We start from the raw sequence: 19,500 nt of genomic DNA on the forward strand, positions 1-19,500 counted from the left end.
CGATCTTGTAAAATATGTGCAGTTGTGGTTTTCTGTGTGCTGTTATTATATTTTAATATTTTAATGCTGTTTGTATGAACTTATGTTGTCTAGCTGGCTATTGTAAACCACCCTATTGTGAAAGGTGGTTTAAAACTCCACAAATAAATGAACAATCACCCCAAGCACTGTCAAATCCAAGCTCTTCACCTCTGCTGGAACTGTCATAGAAAACTTCCTTTCCATTGGAACCATTGGGGGATTTAAAAAGAAGACTATGAATCTGCTGGGTAAAAAAGGAAAGCAAAGGAAAAAAAATCCCCACCTTTTGCTGTGTTTGGTGAGGCCAGCAGAGCTGTGATTAATCTGCTTTGCTGATTCCTCTGCCTTTCCACGCACACATGCAGGATCGCTGTGTGGCTGCAGTCCGAGTCACCTTAGGAGTACATTCCATTGTATTTGATGAGATATGAAAAGGATGACATTGTTCTCTTGACACGAACATAAGTCCCATAGGTCTGTGTTCATAGAAGTACAGCTATGCTGCTGTTTATGGCTTAATCACAGTATATCTACAGCCTGTCCATGCTATGCATTATGTTGCAAGACATTTCAAAATTTCTAAGAGTTTGAAAAGTAGATTAGGAAGCAGTTTGCACATACAGCAGAATGAGGTGGGAGAGACCTGAAGTGCAGAAAGGATGTACTGCTGCAGATTGAGGATAGATACTCGATTTTGTATATTATTATTATTATTATTATTATTATTATTATTATTATTATTATTATTATTATTATTATAACATTTCTATGCCGCCCCTTGCCGAAGCCTCGGGGAGGCTTACAACACAATAAAATACGTTGGAATACAATAGAACATAATAAATTACCACTAAATACAAAAATACAAAAAATACACTGAGATACAAAATATAAAATTGTATATAAATTGAACAAACCCCAACACACTGCACCAAGCAAACTAGCACATAGGAAGAGAATCTGATTCATCCTTCTCTGTTTGATGTGCTGGATTTGTGGAACCTTACTCCTTTTTGTATTTTTTTAACATGGGGACCATTGAAAAAATGATATTTATGCCTTCAGTCTGTAGCGATAGCCCACTTTATTGGTTTCCTTTTGCTGAAGGCTTGCACCCAACCCAGAGCAGGTTTTGAGATTGTCTCCATTTCCAGGATGGTCACTGGCTGGGAAGGAAGTAGGAACTGCACTGCAGAGTCTTACCGAATTACTGCCATTTCTAAATCTAAAAAGAGATCATGTTCTGTGTCATGACATCAGAAAGAAGTCTAGGACACACAGATGCCACTAAAGTATAAGACTTCACAATTTTAAGGAATTTTTTCCCCACAGAGTGATTCTTACTCCTGCCAAAGGTTATCTGAAGAGGGTAAAATGGGGTAGAAGAGCTCCTCTATCAGCAGAGAGACCCCATAGGTGGGGCAGACTGTTTGTCCCAAAGCCCCTGCCTCCCAATTAGAAAACTACTGGCAGTCTTTCCACCATGGGAAGAGCAAAATTTGAGCATTCTGGAAAGGAGGGAGTTGGAGGTGATCTTGGCTCCACTGGCCCTTTGTCGTGGTCTCTGTGCATCACACCTGTAGGCTTTGCAGCAGAACCACAAGGCCTACCTATTGAAGAAACTTCAATAGGTAGGAGAGAAATAATGATAATGGAACAAAACAGAGTGCTGTTGCAAATGTAAACAGAGGGAGAGAAAGCCTCCAAACCTCCCTCCCTGGTCTGAGAGAGCCAGGGGGGCTGTGGAAAGGGTAGGCCTCCTTCTCATTGCTCTGCAAACTTACAGGTCTTTCCTGCTCCATGGGCCCAGCTCTGTTTCTGGCTGCAGCTCACATGTTGTTGTTCGTCTTATTATTTTGCACTTAAAGTGGTCCTGCACACACATTAAAAATTAAACAGCCAGTGCCTGCAGGCCTGCAATCTATTAAAAAAGACATTTAGGAGGAGACAGAAAGCCGCAAGCTTTCGTGATCTCACCCGACTGTCTTTCTACTGAAGCTGAAATGACACTTTGGAAGAGCCACTTCTTGTCCCTTGCTTATTGAGGGGCGGGGGGGGGGGGGCTCAAAAGAGCACAGGCACGATCATGTGGTTGCTGTTGTTTTCAGCCCCTGGAACATAACACATTTTGCTGTGATGATTAGTTTGGTCAAACCCTCACAGGTGTGCAAATGTGCACTTACAACAGTGGGATACAAGACAAGACTGCATATCGGCTAATTGGAGCACAGTTGCCAAGGACTAAGTGCTGGGTGTGGAAAAGTGCCAGCAAGGAGCAAAAAGGCAGTGAAAGAAAGTACACCAAGTGGGAATGGAGACATTACCAGCCTCTTTGGCAATGTAATTCTCCCGGTCTCAAGTGTTGCAGTGACTGTTCTCAGTCCCATACTCCTTTTCAACACTCCCCAGTTTCTATAGCTACTCTAAAAGGGAGAGATTTTGGACCATTTACTGCGGGCACACACATTTCTCTTCCTTTTACTTCCCAACCCTTAAAATGGTGCAAATGGTGCAAATTTACACTTCATTTATTTTCTAGCCATTACATTTGCATATATTTCTTTGGGAACTATAGCAACTACTGGAGTCAGTGCCCTGAAAAGAAACTGGATAAAGTACAACACAATAAAATAAAATAAAAAAATTGAGATTTATAAAAGTTTAGAACTATAAAATAAAAACCAAAATAAAGCATAGCAGCAGTGCAGAGATTTAAAATATATTAACAGACTGAAAACAATAGAAGATACAAGACTGAAATGGCAGGAAAATAAAAATGTCTTTAACCACGTATGGAAGAATATACAGCCAGGTGAGCATTTCTGGAAAGATCATTCTACCACTGGGATGGCAAAAAGGGCCATCTTCTTAGTAGGCAGTTTAGGGAAGGACCAATGAAGACAAGGGCTGGGTCTGGGCAGGTATGGAAGAAAACTGGAGTCCTGCTGATATAGCAGTTGTGGCCATATCTGGACAGACAGGACCGGGCAACTGTTACCTGTGTTTATTTATAATGATTCCACAACTCACCTTGTGCAAGTACAGTAGATAATGGAGGCAAGTATTTCTACATACTCTTACAGTGTTTGTATACATCCTCCTTAAACACAGGCTACTTCTTATCAGCAAGGGTTGTTTCCATCACATGTTTCCATCCATTTGCAACTCACCATTGCTGGAACATACAGGTATGTATGTTCCAGCAAGGCACTTGCGGCTGACCACAACCCGCAGCCATATATACACATAAACAACAAACACTCATTTACTACTGAAAACAGTCCCTGTTATAATATCCAGTGCAGTTTCTGGCATGATGTAGCTTGTCCTTATGTGTGAATGCAGCCACTGTGTCATTGGGAGTGCAGTGGAATCCAAGCAGGGCTTGGACTTGGATTTGAAAATAATCAAGTTATCTTGTAAAATCTTAGGAAGGCAGTTCCATCAGGTAAGTCCAATGATCAATGAAGCTGATTTTATTTGGTGTATAAGTTTGAGAGTAGCATGCTGCATTTCTAAACCTACTTTCAGCTTAAGGCCAGAGAGTAGTGGGAAGCAGCATATAGAAGAAGAGCTTAGGATATTTGCTTTTGTGTTGGTATTGTGTTTAAATACTAACCCAACAGGATACTTAAGTTTTATTTAATGCTTTATTTCCATCTCCTTCCATTTAGGATGATTATTTCAGAAACTGGAATCCAAACAAGCCTTTTGATCAAGGTAAAAGAAATACTATATTCACCTTGTTAACTGGTTTGTGTTGTGAACCTGGCCTATCTGTTTGAAAATATGGATATTTCTTCCATTTTTTGCCATTTGAGCCCCATCCCATTCAGGGCAAGGTTTTGTTTGTCCTAATAGTATCCACTAGTGTCCATATTTCATTCGGAGTAAACTGTTCAAAACCTGTTAACTCTCTTGATGACATCAAAATTTAATGTGTGTTCATTTCCTTGACTGTAAGTACCATTCAGATCAAGGTATGGGAGAAAGAACAACGTTGACATGTGAATAGTTCGCTTAATGACTATCTAGATGTATAGAATGCCCAGTGCTTCTTTGCTCAACTGAGACATGGCATTATCTCATCATAAGATTATGGAATCAGGGTGTCCTGTTATTTTCTTCCCCGTAGGGTTGTTTGAAAACTTCGTAACTGAAGCTTCTGGAGAGGGTGTTAACCAAAGCCCTCTCTGAACCTGCCGTTGTTGCAGAAAGCAGGAAGTTACTGATATACAGGAGAACTGGGCTATATACTCTGTTGCATACTGCTGCTTCCTCAAATTTCAAAGCAAGCCCATGAGCTGCTGATTAGTAAAACAAAATCCTTTAGTTCCTTATCCAGTGCCGACTGCATCACATATTTCGGACCCAGAGTAATTGGCCTGGATATTCTGAGGGCGTATTCAGAGAACAAATGGCCTGGGAAAGCAGCGGTAAAGTATCAAGCAGCTTCATGCCAACATTCCCAGCAATGATAGATGGGGACAGATGAGTAAATGGTCAGGTTTGAATTTTAATGTGAACTTGCCAGATCTGCAATTCTTGAGCCTAAACACAAGCTGGAACACAGGTTATCAGCAAAATCCATGCTTTTCCAAAAGTCGCAATACAATTTGCTAAAGACTCGCACAAAAATGCATAGTTTTTTTTAAAGTGTTCACAAAATATTTGAAAATATTTACAGAAACAGTTATTTACTGGAGAATGGATTTTAAAAGTACATGTGTCTGTAAAACTGAACGCAAAAATGTACGCCTTTTTAAAATGTCCCATAGACTCCTTTTTATAAAATACAGAGGCTATGACACAAAATAAGCCATATAAATTGTCATACAGAGTTGGAAGAATCAAACTTAAGCCAAAACAAGACTGAATGTAGTTAACAGTGAAATAGAAATATATCAATGAAATCAAGCTCAAAGAGAACCTGGCTTCAAATGAGAACCTTATTTCAACAAAACCCTGTTTTCTTAGGTTCTGCATAGCACCTCAATTTTTAGGCATTAAATGAATACAAATATATTGTTTCCCAATGCTGCAATACCATTTTTCAGTGTTCTGTAGCAGTGAAATTGTCATACAGTTAAGTGCATGGGAAGGTAGCGAAAGAAAAGGATGTGGAAAAATTAAAAAGAGAAAGGGTGACTCCCCCGCCCTGCTTTGTGTTTGGCCCTGGCCACCACCTGGTTGCGTCTAAGAGATTACCCATGAGTGAGTGTGCCCCTTGATTGTCTATAAATAGTTCCGAATTTACAATGATTCAATTATACCAACTATGGTGAGATCTGTAGCATCACAACATCTTTTTTTGTATTTCCATATTTATTGTTCTGCTTCCTTCCTGCCTTCTGTCCCCTCATGTCTGGTGTGCGTGTGTGTATGTGTGCAGTGAACATGTATATCTTGGTTTGGCTTCTTGATATAAAAACCAAAAGCCAGTATTAGCAGTACTGCCATACTAGCACCAAAGGACCATGTTTTTAAACGTAATTCCTGTTACATCCTGAGTGCAAAAGCCTTCAAGGGTATATGCATTGGATGTGTTGAAGGAAAAGGTATCAGAACAGTCCTTCTCTCGTGCACGGTTTACAGAAAAGGAGTCGTGCTGCATTGTAGCATCATCTCCTAGCAAGGAACTATTGGCGGGAAATCTACACCGGCTCCCTTTCCATTTGTGAGGGAACTCAGCTGCAGTATTTATGCAGAATGCATTATCTCTATGTGGATACATTGAATGCAGCATATTTGAAAATGTGCTGGAAATGTGTCACACACCGATGCAATTGTGGAAGAAGTCAGACGAGTTGGAAAGGAGGTGTGTGCAGGAAATGGCCTTTCAGGGTTCTTTCGTTGTTGCATTTGTTCAGGTTTTTAAGCCCAATCGCCTGTGTTGAAGGGGCAGAATAGTGGAGCTATTTAGGAAAAGATGAGCAAATGTTCATCTTTGCTTGATTGCTGTTGGCTCCTTCCTTCCAACCTTCATGTGCCGCTGGAGCCAGGGAATCAGCAGCCTCAATACCTTCCACAACTGCAAACCCCTCCAATGTGGACCTTCCCACGAATCGACTCAGTGGAGTCAAGCAGACTTAACTGCAGTGAGGCCACTGAAAATACTCTGATTTACTTCTGAGTAGCTGTGCATTTTGGCTTGTTGCTTCTTGAGCAAGAGGCCAACTTATTCACTGGGGAAAGGCTGGTAAGTCCAAGAGAGGAAGAATCCATGGGGATGGGGGAGTGATAAAGCAACTGAAGGATTGCGGCATTTTGCTGAGGCTTCAGTGGGACACTTCCTCTTCCACCCACAGCCCAATTGAAGACCCCAGAACAGTACTGCACATTTGGCACATACTGGTGTGTGTGTGTGTGTGCGCGCGCATCCTGAAGAAAACTGCAATAGATTTTTAAAAAGCCATGCAGATAACGGGTATGAAGAATTCCAGGCTGTATTGGGAAAAATAGTGCGAGGAGGTCAGGTTTGGTGAATGTCACAAGGCATGCCAGTCAGTCGGGCAGGTTACAATGCCTTGTGAAGGCTGCTACAGTAAAGCTATGAAGAAGTCGACTGTCCAAGAAAGAACATGACCAACTGGTGGCATCACAAAGCTTGCAGATGAGGAATCATCTGCCATGTGGGAGGTCAAATAGGTAAGGAGTAAGTGCCAAACCATTGCTACAAACTCTCCATTTACCACAGTATCCTGTCAGTGATATTTTTGGATAAATGCAAGATGTAAAACAAAGGAGCTGTGATACCTCTCTGGATCTCTCAGGAATATTTCCCTCTTTTTTGTGGGTCCTGCCCTCCAGAGATACATGGAAGCCAGTGTACTGGAAAGTTGGAAAGTAATTTAGCAAGTCCTGCTAGCTGCTCTGGCCTATATAATTTCCACAGCTATCAGTTTGTAGGATCTGAAATCTCCAGGCGTCCCACAGCAGTGTTCCTCAAACATTTTGATTTTTCCAGCTTGTATTCCAAAAATGTATTCCAGTTTTGTCACTGCCCAGAGTATTGCTGCCGTCTTCTGTGCAGATGAACATGCAAAGATTCCTGCCCGTTCTAATGTTGCTGCTGCATGCAAGGATCTGCCTTCAGGAACCTAATCTGAAAACTGCCTTTAGAAGATGAGATCTCTAATTCCAGCCATGCACTAGTCTCAGGGAAACATCATGACTTCAGGGCTATAGCCCAGTCTGCCTCCCTTCTTTTCAACTCAGGCTAGGGTTAGGGAAGCAAGGGGGCAGTCCCTCAAATCCAGTGCCCTCCTAGCCAGGTCTTAGCTTGAGGTGAAGGGGAGGGAGCAAAACTATGAGCAAAAGCTCCGCATCCTGTGCCACTCCTCAAGGGGTTCCACATCTTCTTCAGGGGAGCACCCCACAGAGAGGACCTACTATTCAGCTTAGTGGAGCAGATTCCTTCAGTCTTACATTGACAGATTGGGCACATCACCATTCTTGCTATGGCAGTGTAGATTGCACTTAACCATTTCTGCCCGTTGAATGAAAGGCAAAGAGTCCAAAAGCATTCCCCTGAAGAGTAGTGCTAACACAGGTTACTGTTGGATAACATTGGACATAAAAGGAGAGTGCCCCTTTCCCAGAGGAGCTTTTGCATCTCTGCTGAACCAGGTGGTATGATAGCAGTGTGTCATTCTGCATAGATGCTCAGAAACTCTCAAACAAGATAAAAACAAAACTGCCAAAATACCTTTCCAATAAGACTCTGCTCTTGGCAAGGAGAATGTGCAGGACAATTAACCTTCCATGAGTCTTGCCTCGTTAAAATGTAAGCAGATGCTATTGATCTTCTTTACTCTGCATGTTGCCCACTGCAAACAAGCACTGCAGGCATGGTTACATATATAAGTGGGCAGCATCCCAGACGGGTGGTCAGCGTTACAGGTCATGTGTTTTGGTCAATCGCTGTAGAATAACCAGCAAGTAATGTGTTTAAAAAATCCAGGCATTCGCTGACACATTATAGAACATTACAAAAGTATTCTTCTCTGTATGCACTGCTACACTGTATGCAATGTGATACGCATCAAAGAAATTGGAGATCAGTGTGTTTCTTACTAAGAGTTAAAACTGTACTCAGGATATAATCATTGCTACAAAAGAGCTGCATTGTGCAAAGCTGCTTTGCCCTAGAATTTATCTCCTGTGTCTTTCTAGACACAACCTTAGGACTAAGGTATTAGACAGTTGTGCATGTGAGATTCAAGTCTGGCACTACTGGAATACCAATGAAATAGCTCTTTGTTTTCAACTAGATGTTCAGCGGAATGTCCACAGACTACCTAAAGCCCTCTTTGATCCTTGCTCCCAGAATTTAAATATGTTTTTTGTGTTTCACTGCTCGCTGGCACAGAATTAGTTTCTCTTTGGGCATTTTCATGTATTATCTTGTTGTGCAAAGAAGGTATTTGTAGTGGGACACACCCTTTTTCTAATCAGGTCATAAGCTTTTCTCCAGTCCTGAATAGATCTGCATATATGTTGATGGAATGTGTGTCAGGCAGTGGGGAAGGGTTGTTTTGTTTCTTTACTGAAATGTGACCATTTTATATAAGTAACCCATATATGCTTGCATTGTAATAACTGCTGATTTTTATTGCCTCATATTTCCTGGGATGCTAATGTCCTTGTATACTTAGAATTCTAATGATGTCAGTTCTCTCTCCCTTATATTTATAATTGCCTTACTTTCAAGCAGCTAATCTGTCTACTGTTACTGTGAAGGCTGAGTTTCCTGTGCAGGGACCCTGAAGCTACTTTGCACACGCCCTCCCTCCAAATCAAGGCACAGCTATTGTACTGTGACATATACTTAGTGACCTGTTTAAAATTATTGATTAAGCTGTTCAGCAGTCAGACCTCATGAACTGGGCATTTATCATAAGATAATTGACTCTGGCAGTTGGAGATGTCCCATTTCATTAGGACAACATAAGAAAAGATAAGGTTATAGATACAATGCAGCACAGAATAGAGATGGTATAAATATAGATGTAGGGAAGTATTCTTCCTGTATCATCAAGCATTTCATTCTAAACTCCCCATCATAAAACTGAAATCATCTTATACAATTGCTGTTGCTCTAGGTAAACTGACAAATACAGACGGACAGTTTCCTTTAGATCTAATCACATGATCCAGCCTTGCATTGTCATCAAAACATGGTGAAATATTTCACCAACAGTTAAAATGGCTTGATCCTGTGCTCTGCATCTGTGCATAAATAAAAGGTAAAGAACAATCCGGATCTTGGTTTCCACACTTCTACCGTACCTGTATCCATTTAGACATAAGTCCCATTCAACAAAGTGAGCATAACATCAGAGTAAACACATACTGGATAGGGCTGCCAAGCCAGCAGCATAAAAGGGACTATTGCAAGTCAGTGAACATTCAAGCAGATCCAGTCGTTCAAGAGGTGCAGGTGTTCAGTGCCAACTTTATGGCATCATTATTTATTTATTTGTATCTAACAACAACTCATTGACATTTCAAGCTTTCTACTAGTAGTTGACGTGTTCATTTAACTTCTTGGCCATAATTGTTCTGGAATGTATGGTGTTTCTCAGTCTTTCCGAACTTCCTCTTCTAAACATCTTTGGCATTTCAGCCTGATAGTCTTAAGTACAGCTTGTGCAGACAGTTTCCTGCTGCCACAAGTCTCATTGAGTAAGGGTGTTCATTCTGCATTGCCAACAGAAGACAGTCAGAATATGCTCTATCTCTGATTTTGCCTAAAATAGATATTTTTAAAGCAGCTCTTTCTTCCCAATGGGGCAATAACATTACAAATTAGGGACAAAAGATCTACACTTGGTCCGGTCCTCCCTGCCAGCCTGGCTGAGTTAGCATGCGTTGTTGCTTTATTGATCAGAATTGTGCTGTTTTCTTTCTAGACAATCTGCTTGCTTTCCTTAGTACTCTCCATGCTGGAGTTCAGGATTATAGTGCAACTGATCATTTCCCCAACTTTAGGCACAATCCTGTGCCTGTTTAGTCAGAAAAATGACGTGCATCTCCCAAGCAGCCATGACATGTAGACCATGCTGGGAAGTGAAGGACTCTTTTCTGTCCAGCCATGCATAGGACTGCACCCTTGAAGTGTATGTGATGGCGGAGATGATGAGGATGGCAGCAATCATGATAGACATTTTTGTGGGTCCAGGATGGAGAGCTACAGGACACTTACACAATTAACAGTGCTATTAGCATTCTGTTGCCCACTGAGACTACACTATTGATTCAAATGTTCTCCTCAGATATCCAGCAGGAGTTTTTTCACTTCAGATGTGAGGACTTGACAGAGAATGAAAGAACAAGCAGAGTGAAAGAGGCGGGAGGATGAAAGGACACTTTGCTCCGCTCTTACTTCTGCAGACTTGCAGTGGCACCCAGTGGGGAGGAGAAAACTAAAGGCTGAGAGCTCATAAGCCACAGCAGTGTCTGCTCTTTTACTCTTGGATACAATATGCTCAGAATTGAAGATGGCCCTGGTACTGGACAGGAAAGCTAATTTCTGTACTTTCTGGGAAACAGATCTGGGGTTGTGACAAACACATTCTGCCGTGAATGAAGATGCCTTTTGATGTGGTAGAGTAAGAGAAGAACAGGAAACGCACATATTTCCTGGGCTTTCTGTTCTCTGTGTCCCTTGTTCTCCAGTTTCCCCTATGGGAATATCCATGTGCTGTGCCTTTCCCTGAGCTGTAGGGGACATGCAAAAGTTCTGCTTCATGGGATACAGAGACATACAGAGCATTTGCAGATCCTTTCCATCTTGCCTGCTCCAATGTCCTATTCTGCTTAGGATCATTCATCTACTTAAGGAGGAAATAGGAACATATTGGAAACTACATATCCCATGGTGCACATGCACCAGCACTATCACACAGGTGGTTGGCTGAATATTTCCAAGCAACCTGTTCTTATCCTCAGGCTGAGCAAGTAGAAATCTTTCCAACAAAATAGGATAAATAGCCAGTTCTGTCATCATGGCAGGTCGTCCCCTCAGTTTGGAGTCAGAACAGGTGCTTGTTAAGGGAGACCACACTCCACCATTTGACAGAGGCATCGGGACTGGCCTCAGCTGCACTGGTTTCCAGCTGAAGTCCAGGCCCAATTCACAGGGCTTGTATCAAGAGTTAAAGCCCTGAATGGCTTGGGGCCAAGTTATCTGGAGGAACACCTCTTCCTAGACCTGCCTAACCAGACCTTAAGACCATCTACTGAGGTCATTATTAAGGAGCCTCCTCCATGGGAAGTAAGGCTGGTGACCAGAAGAAGGTCACCTTTTCCACTGTGGTGCCCCACTTATGAAATCCACTCCCAAAAGAGGTATGCCTGGCATCTTCACTTTTTTTTTCCCTTCAAGGTGCCAGGTTAAAACCTTCCTATTCTCCGGATATTATAAACTTTAGTTTTAATACTGTTTTTATATCATTATTATGCCTGTATTTTTTTACTTGATCATGGCCATTGCGGCCTTGTCGGATTGTTTTACCATGCCAGTGTTTTTAACTTAATGTGGCAATGGTGACCTTGTGATTTGTTATTGATTATTTTAGTGATTCTACTGGTTTGTTGTATTGTGATTGTTGTATGTCTTTGATCTTGTCACCCACCCAGAGAGCCTTTGGACTATTGGGCAGTATAAAAATGTATTTGATAAATAAATAAAAATATCTGACTTCCAAAGCTGTGTGCCATTTTAGAAATCAACAGAACCACCAGCCTGGTAGCAAGAAAGCACATAGGAATCCCTCAGCCTCCGAGGGTGCCAGAATGGCAGTGGAGCTATTTCAGGCTCTCCTCATCAGCAAATAACCACATGCAGGGTGTGTTCTACATTTTGTGCAGCTCCAGAGGTCAGCCGGAGCAGGGATATTCTGACGACACAGGCTGTGAAGTGAGCTCCTGGATCAGGATTAATATAAAGATCTCCCAGGATAATTAGTCGGGGGAAACTCAAAGACACTCCCAGTTTAGCCAGCTCAGGTAGGAACAGGATGGGAAGGTGAGCTGAGTGGCACCACAGAATCCCAGCAGTGCTCTGTAACCTGGTCCCAGGTGCTAGAATTTAACCTATTGAAGATATGAATTGTTAAGGTAAAAGCACATAATGAATCAGCTGAGGAAACGTTGCATGGCATGGCAATTGAGATTCATTCTCTTCTTAACAGATTTGCAAAATTCCTAGCTATACAAACAGATGCTGTTAATCTTTTTGTTAATGTGCACCAATAAAGAATAAACACGGACAGTCTTAAATTCAGTGAACCAGTTTAGAATGGTTTATAATTTGTTTGCCATATGGCATTTTAAAAGGCATCATTACCCAAAAGGCAGAAACACTGGAAGTAATGGGATGATTTTTGTGCTGCAGTAATATATGCTTTGAATTAAAATTATTGGTCCCACCAAATGACCATTATTATTTCTAATAAGCAGGCAGATGGATACAGTGAAAGAGGGACGGCTGCCTAGTGAATGGAATTATATCCACTTTCTCTGGAATTCTTGATGCAAGAGATTATAACATTGCCGCTTATAATTGGTTTAGGTTGCCAGTCAAATTACCTTCTTCACTGTTCCCCATCTTATTTATGAGAGGGTAGTTGCTGAAGTTTATTCAAAGAAACTAATATTTATGTTCTGCTTTAAAGCTCTGTGCGACTTGTCAAAGCAGTTTACAGTGCTATAGTGAAACAGCAGAGCAGTTGAAACTGGTATTGTACACAAATCCCTTACAATCACTTGGTCATGTGTTGGCTAAATAGAAACACTCGCAACAGTGGGATGCATTAAAAGTCTTAGCTGGGCTGAAGGTCGGCTTCCACAGTATTTCCACCCAGTTGGCTGCTTGGCCCAAAAGATTCTGAGAACCCAGCTTGACAGGACATTAATTGTGTGAATGCAATTAACATCCAGCCCTGGGGAGACAGGAGCAGCCTTGAGGCAGAGAGAGAAATGTCTGATTTGCATGCTTGTGGCAGCTGAAGAAAACCAACCTGCCTGCTTGTCAGATTTGCCTAATTACCTGCTCCGGCATGGCTTGCCATGTTGCCTGACTACGGGAGGCATGACTTGTTTCCAATGGGACTCGACCCTCAAATATCCATGGGTTGTTATTCCCGCCTGGCTGGGCTTAAACGGCATAGCAAGTCATGTGTTGTGTTGGTGTGGGTAGCTGGGAACTGGCTAGCACATGCAGAAGCTACAGCAAGTCACAGTGGCTTGTTTTAGCCACTATTATCATGTTAAGTGGGGGGGGGGAATAAAACTTCCCTCTTTAACCTATCCCTTTCCCAGTCCTGGCAAATGATGCTTTTGCAAAGGTGCTTTTTTGATCAAAAGGGAGGCCTTCATAGGGGCCACTCTTTCCAAGTAGATCCAAATCATGGCTTACCAAGGAAAAGATTGTATTACATTGATACTGACCAGCAAAACTAGCTTTAAAATACAAAAGAAGAATATTGCAGGAATTATTAACAGAAGAAGCAAGCCAGCTTAGCACACTTGACCTTTACAGCAAGGTGACCCAGTGAGAAGAAGTAGTTGATTCCAGACTCGCCTCCTTCGCAAACTGGAATTACCAAACCATGCAGTCAGAGTAGATCCTTTTGCTTTTGGGCCAGTTCCATGGGGTGGCTGATCCATCTCAGCTGGTCTGTACTCTTCAGGTGGTGCCTTTTTCTGGGGTTACTGATGCTTTGCCTGACCTTCTCCTCATTTGGTTGCCCACTGAGCTTTTCCACGGTATTTGAAATGGATTGATTCTCAGTAGCTATCTTGTGTCTCTTTTGAGTTTTCTGGTCTTGGCATTTCAGCTGTGGATCCCAAGCCCTCATGCTCCTCTACTCAGAATCCCCCCCCCCCCACACACACACACACAGCCCTTGAAGTCTCTTTTGCAGGAAGCATGGACCCACTCCCTACAGTATGCAGTGCACAAAGCACCTTTGAAGATAGTATTTTTGTTGGCACCATGGCAAGGAGATGCACATGCATACACACAGCTGCTTTTTACAAAAGAACAACTTTGCATGTTAATTGCAGTTACATAATTAATGCCATTTCTAATTTGGCCCAAAGGTACACTTCAGAGATGAAAACTTTCAGTTAATGTTGAGTGAAATATAATGTTTGCTTTCATGCACACAAATATGGGGTCAAATAAAGAGGTGAAGATGGATGGAAAGGAAGGAAATCAATTTGTACCTGTGGTTGGTACAGTGGGCTGAGCCTGTGCTTGGGTGATGGTGAAGAAATTGGACGCGAAGGTAAGTATGAATACAGTAGCTGTGATGACTGTCAAGTGAATGCATTGCTCTTATGCTACAAGCCTCACTCCATAGACTCAACAGAATCTGTGCAGAAGGAGCCAGGTAGGAAACATAGACATGTGCCTAGTTGTACCTTATGCAGAGAAAGGTAAACTCAGATGAAACTAAACCCTAGTTTAAACTAGGTTTGAACACAGGGTTATTGTTGTGAAGGTAAAATGTAAGCTGCCTTAGGTTCTTTGCAAGAGGAAATACAGTGGGATATAAATGAAAGATCATCTTCGTCACCATCTGCGTGATTCCTTAATACTGGGTGTGGTTTACACACTTGCCCTAAGGGAAAATCTTTCCACTGATTATTATTTTAAAATAGTACAGTTTAAACCAACCGACCGACCAAATCTGATTTCTGGAATCCTAGACCCTTTATGGAATGGGTCTTAGGAAAAATTAATTATTACATATATTTAACACTTGCATTGTTACCAGTATTAGAAAACAATATAATAAAGCAGCACAATATACTGCCTGTAAACAATAAAATGGAGTAGCTACAATATGATAAAGCAGACAAAGCCTGCACACACCTCATATCACATACTATTATATACATACCTCTGGCTTGGTTGAGACGTTGCTCTCCTAATAGGCACTGTCATTTTGGACCATGCATCAATGCCTCTAGTCTGAACCTCTTCCCCATTGGTCTTCCTCGAATTTTGTTCCCATGAAGGTGGGCCTTACTCTGAGGTAAAGTTTGCCAACCCCGAGGAGTCAAATTCCATTAGAGAGAAATCCCATACATCCTGCCTATCCCATACTCCTGCCTATGCAATGCAGATTAGTTTCATCCTGCTAAAGGATGTTTAGCTATGTCCTTTTCCTAGACCCGTTTCTGAACATTGTGTTAGACTCTTCTCAGTCTAGAGCAGTTACTCTGCAATTTTTTCTAGCTGTCTAATTTTCCTATGTCCTATTACCAAACTTATTTATAAAGGGCTCTGTTCTTTGCAGGGTACAAGATCCAGCTCTTGTGGCCAGATATTTTAGGCACCAGTATCACTTCCTAGAGTTTTAGATGATTGTACATCTCAACACCCACAATGAGCAACATAGCGAAGGGCTGGAATGCAGAAACATCCAGATACTCCAAAGCCTAAGACACATGAAAGGTAATAGCTAATTTTAAAGCCAAAGCATCCATAAATAGGACAGAATGAATTTGAAAGTTTAAATGTGAAGAAAGCAAATCTCAATTTTTTTCCATCTGGATTTGTCCATCCAGAGAGTCTTGAGTGCTTGATTCTTAAAAGTCAGCAGTTAAAATCGAATGTATATGGCCATGTTGAATACTAAATTAGGGCTGCCACAAGAATATCAGATTTAAATATTTCAGTGTAGAAGAAAGAGAAACTGACATCTTCAAGCATCTCTATGTGGAAACTCCTTCATGCTTCAGCCCAGGTATATGAGCTATTCCTTTACTCCCTTGTTGCACTACTTTGCCGGGGGTTCCTGGGCAGCTCCAGATCAGCTGCACATCACAGCAATGCCGCCACTGGCCCAAAGAGGAAATGCTTGAAGAAGCACAGCCAGGCATTTAGTACTGCACCAGCTGGGAGTCCCTGAAATCAGGTATGATTGTGGAAGCATTTGATGTGCAAATGCTTCAGGGACATGCGGCCTTCTGCTTTTGTCATCTGAAGTGAGAACAGAGCCACATCATCTCAGGAAACAAAATGGTTCTTGTAGGGCCAATTTAAATCCTCTGGTAACCATGCCTAGTTTATCTGTGCATGCTAGTTATACCACATTTGTGTAAATATGTTCAGCTACAGTTTGGGTGAGGACTTAGGCCTTCCGTGACATTCGTTTGTTTCTTTGTGGTTTGTTTGCTTGTTTTATTAAAATCACCCCCTTGCACTGGGGTAGGGATTTAAAAAAGGACTCCATTGACTCCATTTCACTGATTGTTGGCAGATGCCCTAGTCTTTTTATCTTTTTAAAAGTACTTGTGGATTATCTTGAATAAGTAAGAGTCAATGGAGATGTTTTCTCTTTTTTAACCTGCACCCCCAAGTTGAATTTTATCTTGGAGTCCTAATCCAAATTAGTACTGTACACCTTTACAACAGCATAAGGAGACCTATCACACTATATGTGAGTACCAGCACATTTAGTTTGCTTCTCAGTAGGGGCGGGGAGATAGGAGAGAAGAAGGACTGGAGTTGCCGAACATCCTTCCAGACGGAGATAATGAGAGAACTGTGATGCAGTGCAAATCATGGAACATGCAATTATTTTCGAAAGCTTTAATTTTCTTTTAGCCCTAACCAAGATATGCTTTTTTTAGAAGCCACTCATAAATCCATTTGCTAGAGTTGCTTTTGCCATATTTATTTTGCTCCCTATAAATGTGCAGTTTTCTAAAATCTTTCTATTATTTCTGTTTCACTTGGCAGATTTTCTATTTGGCAGGTTATACATTCATGTGGGGCATTTTGTATCCTGGTTTTGTAAGTTTATTAATAAGAATGATTGCCCAGGAAATCAGAATTGTTTTAATAGTTTTTGAATATACCAAGCACAATAACCAGACCACTGTGAATGAAATGAAGTGCAAAGCATAAATATATATAGTTGGAATAGCTGTAGGAACTGACACAATACATATACGTAGATGAAATCTGTCTTCATGTATCCTCAGGAAATTTCAGTATTAAAATGTCTCCGTTTGACATGCGGTCAACTTTGAAATTCAATTCACATTAAGAATAACAAAGACATGCAGCCTCTATTCTGGAGGTCCTCTAGGTCCAATACTGGGTTGGATCAGGAGAAGCATGAGCAGAACTCTACTCACACAAACAGCTCTCCTTGGCTGCTCTAGGAAAAGCTGAGACTCCAAAGAGCTGAAAGACTCTAGAACGGCATGGTAGGCTGCAAAGATACCCCAGAATTGGAAGCATTCACAGATACTGCCTTTTTACTGGCACAAGGAGCCTTTGAATCTGAGCAAATGCATCTTTTCCTCCCATGCCACTCCTTTGACAATGACTAGGGCTTTTACAACAGCAGTAGTCAGTGAGTTCTGCCTAGTGTATTTAAGAGCATCCATGAGTTTCTTCCTGTTGTATTGTGTAGGACCATCAGAGCACTTTTTATTATCATCTGTGGGAGCATTTCCCAACTGGTACCCTCCAGATGTTTTGTACTGCAACACGTAGTGTTCCTGTTCATTTGTGGGAATGCTAGGGCCTGTTGGCTAGGTCCATTAGGAACTGATGTAAACATCTGGAAAGCACCAGATGCTTTTATTCTCCTGGTACTTTAGCCTGCATTTTTCCCCTGCTGGTTTAAAAAAAATCTGTTGATGTTGTGGGAAAGTTGCTTTGGATATTTTAATAGAAATGCAGAATAAAATATTTCAAATAAACATTTAAATATACTGCTAAATAATAACTTCCAGAAAGGGTGACGATACTAATCTATTGTAGCAAAACAAACTGGTGGTACCTTCAGGAGTAATTATTTCTAGTTTATAAGCTTTTGTGGTTGTTTCACCAGTGCAGAGAATACATCCTCAGTTGGTAGATGAATGGGCATAAAGAAAAACTACCTTTATTTATGTATTTATTTATGCACCTTATATTCCACTATGCTAGTCTGAGGACTCTCCAAGTACATTCTCAACAGGGGTCATTGACAATAATGCAATCTTCCTCAGTTTGCTGTGCAAGCTCAAGACCTGTAGAAGAACAAATAACCATGTTTCCCATATTGAGTTCCAAATGAATACTATCAAATCTGTTGATAAACTGTAGCTCATCAGTTGCATGCTGGGCTCTCCCGTTTGAGCTTATTTTGGTGAACATGGTGGGTGAGAAATTACACGTTTTTGTGTAACTGGTGCTGGGCTTCCTTTGAATAGTTACCGACCTGTCATATGTGCTGCTAGTTTCTAATGATGAAAGTATGGAAAATATTTTTTCATGGGCCAAAGGCTTATCTGAAGATTTTATAAATACCAATCTCTCTCTCTCATTCTCATTCTCTCTTCAGCTGGTCTCCTAATATTTTATGAATTAATACAAGATGTTAACATTGTACAGACTGTATTAACATTCATAATATTAACAGCATTTATCACAGCACACCATTAGGCACACCTTTAAACATTTAACAGGACAAATCTCTATGTATCTACTAAACTTCAGTTTGATTCATATCAGTGAGGCTTACTCCCAGCTAGATGGCTGTGCAGCATAAATGTTGTCTTCAAATACACCTATGTGCCAAACTATACTACACTTCCAGTGAGAAAGACTTCAATACCAACATAATAACAACCAAATTTGAGGAAAGTACAATTTTATTGCACAATTTTATTTCCATGATCCAATAAAACTTAAATAATTTTAAATCTTATAGATTTCAGCAATAGAGATGGAAGCATATGGTTGACCCCATAACTTAAATTTTATTAAAAATGTTGAACTTTGTAGTCTTGTGTCTTAAATGTTCTGATAAATCCCTTGATCTACCTCCCTGGCATTCACTTTCTACTTTAACCTACAAGATGGCATTTATTTATTTGATTGATTGATTGATTGATTCATTGATTGATTTTTTATGCTGCCCCACTAGCCATAGGCCCTCTGGGCAGCTTGCATCATGATAAAATCCATAAATGCAGCATAATAAAATCTCTGTGTGAGAGACCTTATTTAATCCCAACTCTCTTTGTCTCTGTTTTTCCTAATGCTAATATTTAGAATTGCACTAAGAAATGAATAAATGAATTCCTTAGAAATGTTTGAGGAATAAAAATATTGTTAAGTAGAGAGACTTTCTTTTAATATGGTGTGTTTTTAGATTACAGATTTAGATACTTCAGAAAATCAAATTAAAGCCTTATTATAAACATAGTGGTGATTCTAATTCCTTAATTTTCCTTGGTGACATGTAAAGTGATGCACTAAATACTTAGATGTAGAATATTTAATTTCCTTGATTTAATGCCTTATTTGTAACATAGCAAATAAATGAAGAGGCAAAATATCTGATATGTTTTTAAACAAACATTTATAAAAGATTCTCTCACCCTCCCCTTTTAAAAATATAACTAACCAAATCAGCTCACTTACTAAAAATATAACTAACCAAATCGATATCCTTT

At 40.8% G+C, this 19,500-nt stretch overlaps 1 protein-coding gene across 1 annotated transcript in view; it reads left to right on the top strand.

Moving 5' to 3' along the window:
* The window catches only part of SPOCK1 (SPARC (osteonectin), cwcv and kazal like domains proteoglycan 1), a 487,914-nt gene that overhangs the window by 144,508 nt on the left and 323,906 nt on the right, over nucleotides 1-19,500 (top strand). The window contains exon 3 of the mRNA XM_044454370.1: nucleotides 3,696-3,741. Coding sequence (XP_044310305.1) covers nucleotides 3,696-3,741 — 46 coding nt within the window. The remainder of the gene's footprint in view (nucleotides 1-3,695; nucleotides 3,742-19,500) is intronic.

This window comes from Varanus komodoensis, unplaced genomic scaffold (assembly GCF_004798865.1).
Source record: "Varanus komodoensis strain SLA01 unplaced genomic scaffold, ASM479886v1 scaffold7_3, whole genome shotgun sequence".
Lineage (NCBI taxonomy): Eukaryota > Metazoa > Chordata > Lepidosauria > Squamata > Varanidae > Varanus > Varanus komodoensis.